Below are 14,619 nucleotides of genomic sequence, written 5' to 3'. Positions count from 1 at the left end.
ATTAATTTAGGTATAGCTAGTTTTTCTTTCTTTGTTTGAACATATACATAGCTAACATGTCATCATATTATGTAATAGCAGGTATGAATTAAATTTTGTTTTTTGAGGCAATTTGCTGATGGCAAGGATGAAGCGAGCTGTTGACGTGGAAGAAACTGCAAAATCAGATATTGAAAAGTTATGCAGGTGCTTTCCGTGTGAGTATATGTTTGTATTTGCTGTGTGATTATATTTGACTCCGATTTTGGATATGAACTATTTACGACTCACATGAAAGCAGTAAATTTTCTTTTTCATTATCTAAAGCTCACAGGATTTCAATAGATGATATTCGTGAGTGGATGAAGGACGAATCGACTTTTTGGTCGTGAAGTTGAGACTGGTTAGTAATTGAGAAACAATGGCTTGTAGCTAAGGAACAGATTTGACACATAATTATTGATGCTCATTATGTGGAAATGTTTTACCCACAAAACTTTTTAACAAATATACGTAAATCTTGAACAACTTACAGAAGAAGAAGATTGGAAATGCAACTACGTTATATACCTGGACTTGTACGCTGATCTTTACCATCGATGGAATGGTTGCACTGATCCAAGTGAACTGACTGTTCCATTTAATCAGATGAAAAAGTATGTTCGAAAAGTTCAACATGTTTCCAGAGATATTAAAGTCTTAAACAGTGTGAATTTAGAAAAATGAAGTGGGAAATTTTGAAGCTATGAATGTACGTCGTAACATTGTGAATAATAAGTTGGAATATCGAATAAAAAATGATTTTTTGTTTTTATACGTACGTACAAGTAGAGATGTATATGCCACTTGCAGGTGCTTGTCTGACCGTGTCTTATATTTGTAATGATTTGGTATTTACTGTTTAGAATTGACGAGCAGTTGAAGATCATGGAAAGGGAAAACTCAATTTCTGCACGCTGGCAAAATACTGACTCAGAGTACGAAAATGCATGGGCTTGATAATGTTTTATGTTTATTTCAATTGTTATCCATTAAGATTTTGTTGGGGGTGTTGAGAAAACAAAGGATAGCAAGGGATTGTTTGTGATTGAAGCTACAAAACAGCGGGCGTGATATAAAGGAAGAGACAGGATAGGGGAGATCCTGGTGTGAATGATGGATACAAGGGTACGATTACTACAATAATGATAACTTTTGAAAGGTTGTCCTACTATCTCTTATTCTCTGTTATCCTATAGGACCATGGAGTAAGTTTGTTGATGAAGAAACTATTGCTAAACCATCTGAGGTATTTCAATTATCCAAATAAATTGTCTTATAAAGATATTTTTCAAATCAAAAATTATTTTTCTGGCGTTTTACCTTGGTAAATACAGGAAGAGTTGACAATACTTGAGGAGTATGAATTATCGAAAAAAAAACAAATCAAAGAAAGATGATATGAAACATTCAGAAGAGAAATCCACATTACACAGTAAGTTAAAATTTTCATACTTTCTTGTAGTTTCCTAAACTTTAGCAAATGAAATTATTTTTCAGTTAAAGATGCATATGACTATCAAGGAAGATCATATCTTCACATTCCACAAGATCTTGGCATTAATCTCAAGTCAGATACTCCTCCAGAACGTTGCTTTCTACCAAAACAACATATTCATACGTGGTATGTAAACAATTCTCCATTTAGTTCATTTATTCAAAATCAAAAAATGGAAGTTAAAATACCAGAAATGACGTTAAACACGCTATTGAATTTTAGTTGTTCTTGCTTTTGTTTGTTTTCTGTTACTTTACTGTAAAACAAAACGGAAGAAATATGAAAGTTTACTTACTAAAATGTAATTAGAAACGCCATGGAACGTCTGACTTAGAGTCATCAATATGCTTTAAATTTTGTAGATTTTAAGGAAAACACGCAATAATTGAATTAAGTTTAAAGACAGTTTATGATATAATTCTTGATGGTATTGAGGAAGTTCAATTATACATTACAGTATTCATTAGAGAAAGCGTCTCATCCAAATATAAACTTAAAATATGAGCGTTTTTAATACGATGCTTCTGTTTGAGTCAAGACGTTTAGGTGATCATTTGATATGTTTATAAAATCATATTTATCAGTGTATTATTTATTATAAAGTAATGATTTGTTCTAGTACTACGTACGTATGTTTGTAGATATTGTATTGGACTTCCTTAGCACTTGTTTTAAGAAACACGGCTAACCTGACATTTACTTATCATTTGACTCTGAAGATGACTACTGCTAAGGTTGTCGAAACGTCAGTCAACATCAACACCAACAGTCCTTCACAGGACTCTACTAACCTCGACAAAACGTAACGATACTTCCTGATGCAAATATTCACTTTATACAGCACTTTTTAATAACATTTAAGTATTTGTTTTCCTGTAGTTCATCCTTCTACCGTCGTGATAAAAGAAAGCAATGGAGATATTCTTACTTATGTATTATTGTATTATTTTATCTTTCTCTTAGGTCTGGTCACACTAAAGGTGTTTCTGCAATAAGATTCTTTCCGAAATCTGCTCATCTTCTTCTGTCGTGTAGCATGGATTGTAAAATTAAGGTAAAAAGTCATTTTCTCTGTCTTACATGTCGTTGTTCATTTTGAGTTTGGTTGTACATCGTTGAATGTTCCTCCAACATTACTGGAGGTGAGAATTTTAATAAATTACCATCACGACAAGCAATACATTTGAAACAATACATTTCCTTTCAGAAACTGCAAGATGATATTCATGTAAGCGCCAACGGCTCTGTTTTTGTAAAATCTAACATAAGACGAGGAATTTTACCCAGGTAATGTGGGATATTTCACATTCATTTGGTTACAGGTCACATTTTTATTGATTCAAAAGATTGTTGAAAAAATAACATTTGCATTTTGTTGTATATTTTGCAATGTACATAGCGTTCCTTCTTAAGTCTTTACTGTCCTAAATGGGTCTTGATATCTTTGGCTATTATATGTTCAATAAGTTTGATTTATTTTAGAATGTTAGAGGAGATATTAGACACACGTATTATGGTAAAGAAAGCTATGAAAGATTGTGAAGATGATAAAGTAAGTTGGTTTTATTAAATCTTTGTTTTTGAAGCGATCTTTGATGTTTTTATAAGATCCAGTAGCTAAAACGTCATGAAGTTTTCATCATGTTCAAAAAAGATGCCTTTCCACTCTTCGTTTGTTTTCTTTAATCATTCAATATCATAAATAATTTACATTTTAGACTCTTCTTCAACTTCTTGATGCTCGACAACTTGCTTTAAAGTTGATTGCAAATGTCACTTATGGTTACACATCCGCAAACTTCTCAGGACGAATGCCTTGTGTTGAGGTAACTTTGATCTTGTCATGATAGAAATTTAAACAAACGATAGCTCTCCCCATTCCATCTAAACAGACCTTGCGCCGTAAACTTTGTATTCATGATAGAAATTTAAACAAACGATAACTCTCCCATTCCATCTAAACAGACCTTGTGCCGTAAACTTTGTATTCATGATAGAAATTTAAACAAACGATAACTCTCCCCATTCCATCTAAACAGACCTTGTGCCGTAAACTTTGTATTCATGATAGAAATTTAAACAAACGATAACTCTCCCATTCCATCTAAACAGACCTTGTGCCGTAAACTTTGTATTCATGATAGAAATTTAAACAAACGATAACTCTCCCATTCCATCTAAACAGACCTTGTGCCGTAAACTTTGTATTCATGATAGAAATTTAAACAAACGATAACTCTCCCATTCCATCTAAACAGACCTTGTGCCGTAAACTTTGTATTCATGATAGAAATTTAAACAAACGATAACTCTCCCCATTCCATCTAAACAGACCTTGTGCCGTAAACTTTGTATTCATGATAGAAATTTAAACAAACGATAACTCTCCCCATTCCATCTAAACAGACCTTGTGCCGTAAACTTTGTATTCATGATAGAAATTTAAACAAACGATAACTCTCCCATTCCATCTAAACAGACCTTGTGCCGTAAACTTTGTATTCATGATAGAAATTTAAACAAACGATAACTCTCCCATTCCATCTAAACAGACCTTGTGCCGTAAACTTTGTATTCATGATAGAAATTTAAACAAACGATAACTCTCCCATTCCATCTAAACAGACCTTGTGCCGTAAACTTTGTATTCATGATAGAAATTTAAACAAACGATAACTCTCCCCATTCCATCTAAACAGACCTTGTGCCGTAAACTTTGTATTCATGATAGAAATTTAAACAAACGATAACTCTCCCATTCCATCTAAACAGACCTTGTGCCGTAAACTTTGTATTCATGATAGAAATTTAAACAAACGATAACTCTCCCATTCCATCTAAACAGACCTTGTGCCGTAAACTTTGTATTCATGATAGAAATTTAAACAAACGATAACTCTCCCCATTCCATCTAAACAGACCTTGTGCCGTAAACTTTGTATTCATGATAGAAATTTAAACAAACGATAACTCTCCCCATTCCATCTAAACAGACCTTGCCGTAAACTTTGTATTCATGATAGAAATTTAAACAAACGATAACTCTCCCATTCCATCTAAACAGACCTTGTGCCGTAAACTTTGTATTCATGATAGAAATTTAAACAAACGATAACTCTCCCATTCCATCTAAACAGACCTTGTGCCGTAAACTTTGTATTCATGATAGAAATTTAAACAAACGATAACTCTCCCATTCCATCTAAACAGACCTTGTGCCGTAAACTTTGTATTCATGATAGAAATTTAAACAAACGATAACTCTCCCATTCCATCTAAACAGACCTTGTGCCGTAAACTTTGTATTCATGATAGAAATTTAAACAAACGATAACTCTCCCATTCCATCTAAACAGACCTTGTGCCGTAAACTTTGTATTCATGATAGAAATTTAAACAAACGATAACTCTCCCCATTCCATCTAAACAGACCTTGTGCCGTAAACTTTGTATTCATGATAGAAATTTAAACAAACGATAACTCTCCCATTCCATCTAAACAGACCTTGTGCCGTAAACTTTGTATTCATGATAGAAATTTAAACAAACGATAACTCTCCCCATTCCATCTAAACAGACCTTGTGCCGTAAACTTTGTATTCATGATAGAAATTTAAACAAACGATAACTCTCCCCATTCCATCTAAACAGACCTTGTGCCGTAAACTTTGTATTCATGATAGAAATTTAAACAAACGATAACTCTCCCCATTCCATCTAAACAGACCTTGTGCCGTAAACTTTGTATTCATGATAGAAATTTAAACAAACGATAACTCTCCCATTCCATCTAAACAGACCTTGTGCCGTAAACTTTGTATTCATGATAGAAATTTAAACAAACGATAACTCTCCCATTCCATCTAAACAGACCTTGTGCCGTAAACTTTGTATTCATGATAGAAATTTAAACAAACGATAACTCTCCCATTCCATCTAAACAGACCTTGTGCCGTAAACTTTGTATTCATGATAGAAATTTAAACAAACGATAACTCTCCCCATTCCATCTAAACAGACCTTGTGCCGTAAACTTTGTATTCATGATAGAAATTTAAACAAACGATAACTCTCCCATTCCATCTAAACAGACCTTGTGCCGTAAACTTTGTATTCATGATAGAAATTTAAACAAACGATAACTCTCCCCATTCCATCTAAACAGACCTTGTGCCGTAAACTTTGTATTCATGATAGAAATTTAAACAAACGATAACTCTCCCATTCCATCTAAACAGACCTTGTGCCGTAAACTTTGTATTCATGATAGAAATTTAAACAAACGATAACTCTCCCATTCCATCTAAACAGACCTTGTGCCGTAAACTTTGTATTCATGATAGAAATTTAAACAAACGATAACTCTCCCCATTCCATCTAAACAGACCTTGTGCCGTAAACTTTGTATTCATGATAGAAATTTAAACAAACGATAACTCTCCCATTCCATCTAAACAGACCTTGTGCCGTAAACTTTGTATTCATGATAGAAATTTAAACAAACGATAACTCTCCCCATTCCATCTAAACAGACCTTGTGCCGTAAACTTTGTATTCATGATAGAAATTTAAACAAACGATAACTCTCCCATTCCATCTAAACAGACCTTGTGCCGTAAACTTTGTATTCATGATAGAAATTTAAACAAACGATAACTCTCCCCATTCCATCTAAACAGACCTTGTGCCGTAAACTTTGTATTCATGATAGAAATTTAAACAAACGATAACTCTCCCCATTCCATCTAAACAGACCTTGTGCCGTAAACTTTGTATTCATGATAGAAATTTAAACAAACGATAACTCTCCCCATTCCATCTAAACAGACCTTGTGCCGTAAACTTTGTATTCATGATAGAAATTTAAACAAACGATAACTCTCCCATTCCATCTAAACAGACCTTGTGCCGTAAACTTTGTATTCATGATAGAAATTTAAACAAACGATAACTCTCCCCATTCCATCTAAACAGACCTTGTGCCGTAAACTTTGTATTCATGATAGAAATTTAAACAAACGATAACTCTCCCATTCCATCTAAACAGACCTTGTGCCGTAAACTTTGTATTCATGATAGAAATTTAAACAAACGATAACTCTCCCCATTCCATCTAAACAGACCTTGTGCCGTAAACTTTGTATTCATGATAGAAATTTAAACAAACGATAACTCTCCCATTCCATCTAAACAGACCTTGTGCCGTAAACTTTGTATTCATGATAGAAATTTAAACAAACGATAACTCTCCCATTCCATCTAAACAGACCTTGTGCCGTAAACTTTGTATTCATGATAGAAATTTAAACAAACGATAACTCTCCCATTCCATCTAAACAGACCTTGTGCCGTAAACTTTGTATTCATGATAGAAATTTAAACAAACGATAACTCTCCCCATTCCATCTAAACAGACCTTGTGCCGTAAACTTTGTATTCATGATAGAAATTTAAACAAACGATAACTCTCCCATTCCATCTAAACAGACCTTGTGCCGTAAACTTTGTATTCATGATAGAAATTTAAACAAACGATAACTCTCCCCATTCCATCTAAACAGACCTTGTGCCGTAAACTTTGTATTCATGATAGAAATTTAAACAAACGATAACTCTCCCCATTCCATCTAAACAGACCTTGTGCCGTAAACTTTGTATTCATGATAGAAATTTAAACAAACGATAACTCTCCCATTCCATCTAAACAGACCTTGTGCCGTAAACTTTGTATTCATGATAGAAATTTAAACAAACGATAACTCTCCCATTCCATCTAAACAGACCTTGTGCCGTAAACTTTGTATTCATGATAGAAATTTAAACAAACGATAACTCTCCCATTCCATCTAAACAGACCTTGTGCCGTAAACTTTGTATTCATGATAGAAATTTAAACAAACGATAACTCTCCCATTCCATCTAAACAGACCTTGTGCCGTAAACTTTGTATTCATGATAGAAATTTAAACAAACGATAACTCTCCCCATTCCATCTAAACAGACCTTGTGCCGTAAACTTTGTATTCATGATAGAAATTTAAACAAACGATAACTCTCCCCATTCCATCTAAACAGACCTTGTGCCGTAAACTTTGTATTCATGATAGAAATTTAAACAAACGATAACTCTCCCCATTCCATCTAAACAGACCTTGTGCCGTAAACTTTGTATTCATGATAGAAATTTAAACAAACGATAACTCTCCCCATTCCATCTAAACAGACCTTGTGCCGTAAACTTTGTATTCATGATAGAAATTTAAACAAACGATAACTCTCCCCATTCCATCTAAACAGACCTTGTGCCGTAAACTTTGTATTCATGATAGAAATTTAAACAAACGATAACTCTCCCCATTCCATCTAAACAGACCTTGTGCCGTAAACTTTGTATTCATGATAGAAATTTAAACAAACGATAACTCTCCCCATTCCATCTAAACAGACCTTGTGCCGTAAACTTTGTATTCATGATAGAAATTTAAACAAACGATAACTCTCCCATTCCATCTAAACAGACCTTGTGCCGTAAACTTTGTATTCATGATAGAAATTTAAACAAACGATAACTCTCCCCATTCCATCTAAACAGACCTTGTGCCGTAAACTTTGTATTCATGATAGAAATTTAAACAAACGATAACTCTCCCATTCCATCTAAACAGACCTTGTGCCGTAAACTTTGTATTCATGATAGAAATTTAAACAAACGATAACTCTCCCATTCCATCTAAACAGACCTTGTGCCGTAAACTTTGTATTCATGATAGAAATTTAAACAAACGATAACTCTCCCATTCCATCTAAACAGACCTTGTGCCGTAAACTTTGTATTCATGATAGAAATTTAAACAAACGATAACTCTCCCCATTCCATCTAAACAGACCTTGTGCCGTAAACTTTGTATTCATGATAGAAATTTAAACAAACGATAACTCTCCCATTCCATCTAAACAGACCTTGTGCCGTAAACTTTGTATTCATGATAGAAATTTAAACAAACGATAACTCTCCCCATTCCATCTAAACAGACCTTGTGCCGTAAACTTTGTATTCATGATAGAAATTTAAACAAACGATAACTCTCCCCATTCCATCTAAACAGACCTTGTGCCGTAAACTTTGTATTCATGATAGAAATTTAAACAAACGATAACTCTCCCATTCCATCTAAACAGACCTTGTGCCGTAAACTTTGTATTCATGATAGAAATTTAAACAAACGATAACTCTCCCATTCCATCTAAACAGACCTTGTGCCGTAAACTTTGTATTCATGATAGAAATTTAAACAAACGATAACTCTCCCCATTCCATCTAAACAGACCTTGTGCCGTAAACTTTGTATTCATGATAGAAATTTAAACAAACGATAACTCTCCCCATTCCATCTAAACAGACCTTGTGCCGTAAACTTTGTATTCATGATAGAAATTTAAACAAACGATAACTCTCCCATTCCATCTAAACAGACCTTGTGCCGTAAACTTTGTATTCATGATAGAAATTTAAACAAACGATAACTCTCCCATTCCATCTAAACAGACCTTGTGCCGTAAACTTTGTATTCATGATAGAAATTTAAACAAACGATAACTCTCCCATTCCATCTAAACAGACCTTGTGCCGTAAACTTTGTATTCATGATAGAAATTTAAACAAACGATAACTCTCCCCATTCCATCTAAACAGACCTTGTGCCGTAAACTTTGTATTCATGATAGAAATTTAAACAAACGATAACTCTCCCCATTCCATCTAAACAGACCTTGTGCCGTAAACTTTGTATTCATGATAGAAATTTAAACAAACGATAACTCTCCCATTCCATCTAAACAGACCTTGTGCCGTAAACTTTGTATTCATGATAGAAATTTAAACAAACGATAACTCTCCCATTCCATCTAAACAGACCTTGTGCCGTAAACTTTGTATTCATGATAGAAATTTAAACAAACGATAACTCTCCCCATTCCATCTAAACAGACCTTGTGCCGTAAACTTTGTATTCATGATAGAAATTTAAACAAACGATAACTCTCCCATTCCATCTAAACAGACCTTGTGCCGTAAACTTTGTATTCATGATAGAAATTTAAACAAACGATAACTCTCCCATTCCATCTAAACAGACCTTGTGCCGTAAACTTTGTATTCATGATAGAAATTTAAACAAACGATAACTCCCCATTCCATCTAAACAGACCTTGTGCCGTAAACTTTGTATTCATGATAGAAATTTAAACAAACGATAACTCTCCCATTCCATCTAAACAGACCTTGTGCCGTAAACTTTGTATTCATGATAGAAATTTAAACAAACGATAACTCTCCCATTCCATCTAAACAGACCTTGTGCCGTAAACTTTGTATTCATGATAGAAATTTAAACAAACGATAACTCTCCCATTCCATCTAAACAGACCTTGTGCCGTAAACTTTGTATTCATGATAGAAATTTAAACAAACGATAACTCTCCCCATTCCATCTAAACAGACCTTGTGCCGTAAACTTTGTATTCATGATAGAAATTTAAACAAACGATAACTCTCCCCATTCCATCTAAACAGACCTTGTGCCGTAAACTTTGTATTCATGATAGAAATTTAAACAAACGATAACTCTCCCCATTCCATCTAAACAGACCTTGTGCCGTAAACTTTGTATTCATGATAGAAATTTAAACAAACGATAACTCTCCCCATTCCATCTAAACAGACCTTGTGCCGTAAACTTTGTATTCATGATAGAAATTTAAACAAACGATAACTCTCCCATTCCATCTAAACAGACCTTGTGCCGTAAACTTTGTATTCATGATAGAAATTTAAACAAACGATAACTCTCCCCATTCCATCTAAACAGACCTTGTGCCGTAAACTTTGTATTCATGATAGAAATTTAAACAAACGATAACTCTCCCCATTCCATCTAAACAGACCTTGTGCCGTAAACTTTGTATTCATGATAGAAATTTAAACAAACGATAACTCTCCCATTCCATCTAAACAGACCTTGTGCCGTAAACTTTGTATTCATGATAGAAATTTAAACAAACGATAACTCTCCCCATTCCATCTAAACAGACCTTGCCGTAAACTTTGTATTCATGATAGAAATTTAAACAAACGATAACTCTCCCATTCCATCTAAACAGACCTTGTGCCGTAAACTTTGTATTCATGATAGAAATTTAAACAAACGATAACTCTCCCATTCCATCTAAACAGACCTTGTGCCGTAAACTTTGTATTCATGATAGAAATTTAAACAAACGATAACTCTCCCCATTCCATCTAAACAGACCTTGTGCCGTAAACTTTGTATTCATGATAGAAATTTAAACAAACGATAACTCTCCCATTCCATCTAAACAGACCTTGTGCCGTAAACTTTGTATTCATGATAGAAATTTAAACAAACGATAACTCTCCCATTCCATCTAAACAGACCTTGTGCCGTAAACTTTGTATTCATGATAGAAATTTAAACAAACGATAACTCTCCCCATTCCATCTAAACAGACCTTGTGCCGTAAACTTTGTATTCATGATAGAAATTTAAACAAACGATAACTCTCCCATTCCATCTAAACAGACCTTGTGCCGTAAACTTTGTATTCATGATAGAAATTTAAACAAACGATAACTCTCCCATTCCATCTAAACAGACCTTGTGCCGTAAACTTTGTATTCATGATAGAAATTTAAACAAACGATAACTCTCCCCATTCCATCTAAACAGACCTTGTGCCGTAAACTTTGTATTCATGATAGAAATTTAAACAAACGATAACTCTCCCCATTCCATCTAAACAGACCTTGTGCCGTAAACTTTGTATTCATGATAGAAATTTAAACAAACGATAACTCTCCCATTCCATCTAAACAGACCTTGTGCCGTAAACTTTGTATTCATGATAGAAATTTAAACAAACGATAACTCTCCCCATTCCATCTAAACAGACCTTGTGCCGTAAACTTTGTATTCATGATAGAAATTTAAACAAACGATAACTCTCCCATTCCATCTAAACAGACCTTGTGCCGTAAACTTTGTATTCATGATAGAAATTTAAACAAACGATAACTCTCCCCATTCCATCTAAACAGACCTTGTGCCGTAAACTTTGTATTCATGATAGAAATTTAAACAAACGATAACTCTCCCCATTCCATCTAAACAGACCTTGCCGTAAACTTTGTATTCATGATAGAAATTTAAACAAACGATAACTCTCCCATTCCATCTAAACAGACCTTGTGCCGTAAACTTTGTATTCATGATAGAAATTTAAACAAACGATAACTCTCCCCATTCCATCTAAACAGACCTTGTGCCGTAAACTTTGTATTCATGATAGAAATTTAAACAAACGATAACTCTCCCATTCCATCTAAACAGACCTTGTGCCGTAAACTTTGTATTCATGATAGAAATTTAAACAAACGATAACTCTCCCCATTCCATCTAAACAGACCTTGTGCCGTAAACTTTGTATTCATGATAGAAATTTAAACAAACGATAACTCTCCCATTCCATCTAAACAGACCTTGTGCCGTAAACTTTGTATTCATGATAGAAATTTAAACAAACGATAACTCTCCCCATTCTAAACAGACCTTGTGCCGTAAACTTTGTATTCATGATAGAAATTTAAACAAACGATAACTCTCCCATTCCATCTAAACAGACCTTGTGCCGTAAACTTTGTATTCATGATAGAAATTTAAACAAACGATAACTATTCCATCTAAACAACCTTGTCCAAACTTTGTATTCATGATAGAAATTTAAACAAACGATAACTCTCGCCATTCCATCTAAACAGACCTTGTGCCGTAAACTTTGTATTCATGATAGAAATTTAAACAAACGATAACTTCCATTCTTAAACCTTGTGCCGTAAACTTTGTATTCATTAGAAATTTAAAACCTTTTAATTCTTGTCATGATTACAGTTTGTACTATTTGTATTTTTGTAGAAATTTGTCACATGATCTAAACAGACCTTGCGCCGTAAACGTATTCATATAGAAATTTAAACAAACGATCCTGACTACCATCTATTCAATTGGTTAAAGAGTAAGTTCAAATGTTGCTGTCTTTCATTATTTTACGTTATGTATCATGACCTGTTGGAATGTTATTAATAAATACTTTAAATAAACGATGATTGTCTTCATTAAACAATCTTCTTGTTTTAATTTTATTCATCCTATTGATGTGTTAAATGATAAAATCTCCGCCTCAATACCATCTACTATGTTTCAGAAACAAATAACTTCCTCCATTAATCGAGTTTTTCCTTGATTGGTGTTGATGTGTTTTCATGGTATACAAACTACTCCGCTATATCCCTCGACATCGTGTTATTGCGAGGAAACAAAAAGTTAGTTGTCATAAGTACATTCATGAATTGATGTAAAAGCTAAATTAATTTATATGAACAAATTTTAGCGTTCGATTTCTCGGTTTTTTACAACTCTACACTGTCCTGTATGTGAACAATTAACACAGCACGGTTTGTGTCAAAGTTGTTGTAGCAACCCTCAAAAGTCTGTCTTTATTCTGGCAAGTAGAGTGGGGAACTGGGAAAGAAAATACAGTCATCTTAAAGAGGTATGCATAATAAATAACCTAATAATTATGGTTTGTCTTTTTCATGACATTTAATTTTTTTTTCATATTGTAGATATGTTTTCAGTGTGTGGAGCTAGAGATGAACAACTGAGCTGTATATCACTGGATTGTCCTGTTATGTTTAAACTAGAGAAGCTAAAAACAAATGTGGAATATGGAATGACATTAAGAGACTTTCAAAAAACAATTGAAGAAAGTTATGGTCAGTCAGAGGTAAACAATATAACCACCAAATGTTGATGGTATATTATCATCGTTAAAATCTTGATGAAATAGAGATTTCACATTTTTCACTAGAGCATTTTCTTGGCGAAGCACATTTGTTATAGATTTGACTTTGTGAGGTTAAACCAAAGGCAAAAATCACTAATTGTATAAACAAACGATAACTCGCCCCATTCCATTGTAACAGACCGTGTCCCGCAAACTTTGTATTGATTAATTGTATCTATATTATATATTCATTTATGTATTTGTTTTATTATTTATTATTATATTTTTAGATAAATATATAATATAGATACAATTAATCAATACAAAGTTTGTGGGGCTGTTTGTTACGATGGAATAGTTATCGTTTGTTTATACAATTTCAGATTTTGGGCCATATTAAACTTTGTTATTTAAACATTCATATTTTTATAGCACAAATCTAAAGTGTTTTGGAGTTCCAGTAATTTATAATGGATCATAATGGATCACCATTTTGCTATTCTGTCAAGGATTGCCATCTAATACAGGTATAAATGTACATAAATGATCACACGAAATATTTTTTTGCTCAATTGACTTAACTTCTTTAGATGTACTAAACAATGTCATTTCTATTATTCGTAAAATATTCTTTTGTTTTTGGACCACTAACATTGTTTCATTGTAACTCATTATTTTCGATATCATTTTATATGAGCCGAATGCATTTAAAACAAAAGATATCGTAGATTTTTAGCTATGATTTCTAATGAAATTCTCATGAAACAACTCATACTGGCCAATATACACATTTTTCAAGTTTCGAACCTTTCAACCGCAAAACTACTTGGATCAATTCCCTATTTTTTCGCGCATTTAAGATTTGTTCTAACCAAACACTATTCAAAAAACAAATTGAAACACTCCAGTCTTTTATGTCATGGAATCGTTTCCCTCTTACAGTCCGGAAATTCTTGATTCATAAACACAAAACCAAAATCATAGCTAAAAATAACCCCTCTAAACAAAATACTGAGAATGACCTTCGTAAAATTTTCATTAGAATACCATATCTAGGCAAGCAGGGTGAACGTTTGATTTTCAATCTTCTTCGCAAAATTCGCCGTAGCTTAAATATTCCCATCAAACCTATAGTCATATATCAAACAAAAAAGATATCAATTTTCTGTTCCAAAAAGAACAAAATTCCGGAACTCTCTAAAGCCAATGTTGTACATGAATTTAAATGTACAGGCTGTGGTCAT

At 33.4% G+C, this 14,619-nt stretch overlaps 1 protein-coding gene across 3 annotated transcripts in view; it reads left to right on the top strand.

Moving 5' to 3' along the window:
• The window catches only part of LOC124442031 (pre-mRNA-processing factor 17-like), a 98,826-nt gene extending 95,398 nt beyond the window's left edge, over nt 1-3,428 (top strand). The window contains exons 8-12 of one of the 3 annotated variants that reach the window (XM_046992533.1): nt 1,519-1,642; nt 2,396-2,570; nt 2,724-2,803; nt 2,999-3,068; nt 3,235-3,421. In XM_046992533.1, coding sequence (XP_046848489.1) covers nt 1,519-1,642; nt 2,396-2,570; nt 2,724-2,803; nt 2,999-3,068; nt 3,235-3,363 — 578 coding nt within the window. In that variant the 3' untranslated portion in view covers nt 3,364-3,421. Of the gene's footprint in view, nt 1-1,518; nt 1,643-2,395; nt 2,571-2,723; nt 2,804-2,998; nt 3,069-3,234 lie in introns of all 3 variants that reach the window. The other 2 variants (XM_046992532.1, XM_046992531.1) reach the window with 2 other exon arrangements.
• Nucleotides 3,429-14,619: the final 11,191 nt, after the last annotated feature.

This window comes from Xenia sp. Carnegie-2017, unplaced genomic scaffold, assembly GCF_021976095.1.
Source record: "Xenia sp. Carnegie-2017 unplaced genomic scaffold, XeniaSp_v1 HiC_scaffold_20, whole genome shotgun sequence".
NCBI classification, from domain to species: Eukaryota; Metazoa; Cnidaria; class Anthozoa; order Malacalcyonacea; family Xeniidae; genus Xenia; species Xenia sp. Carnegie-2017.
This window is presented reverse-complemented; position numbering and strand designations above follow the sequence as displayed.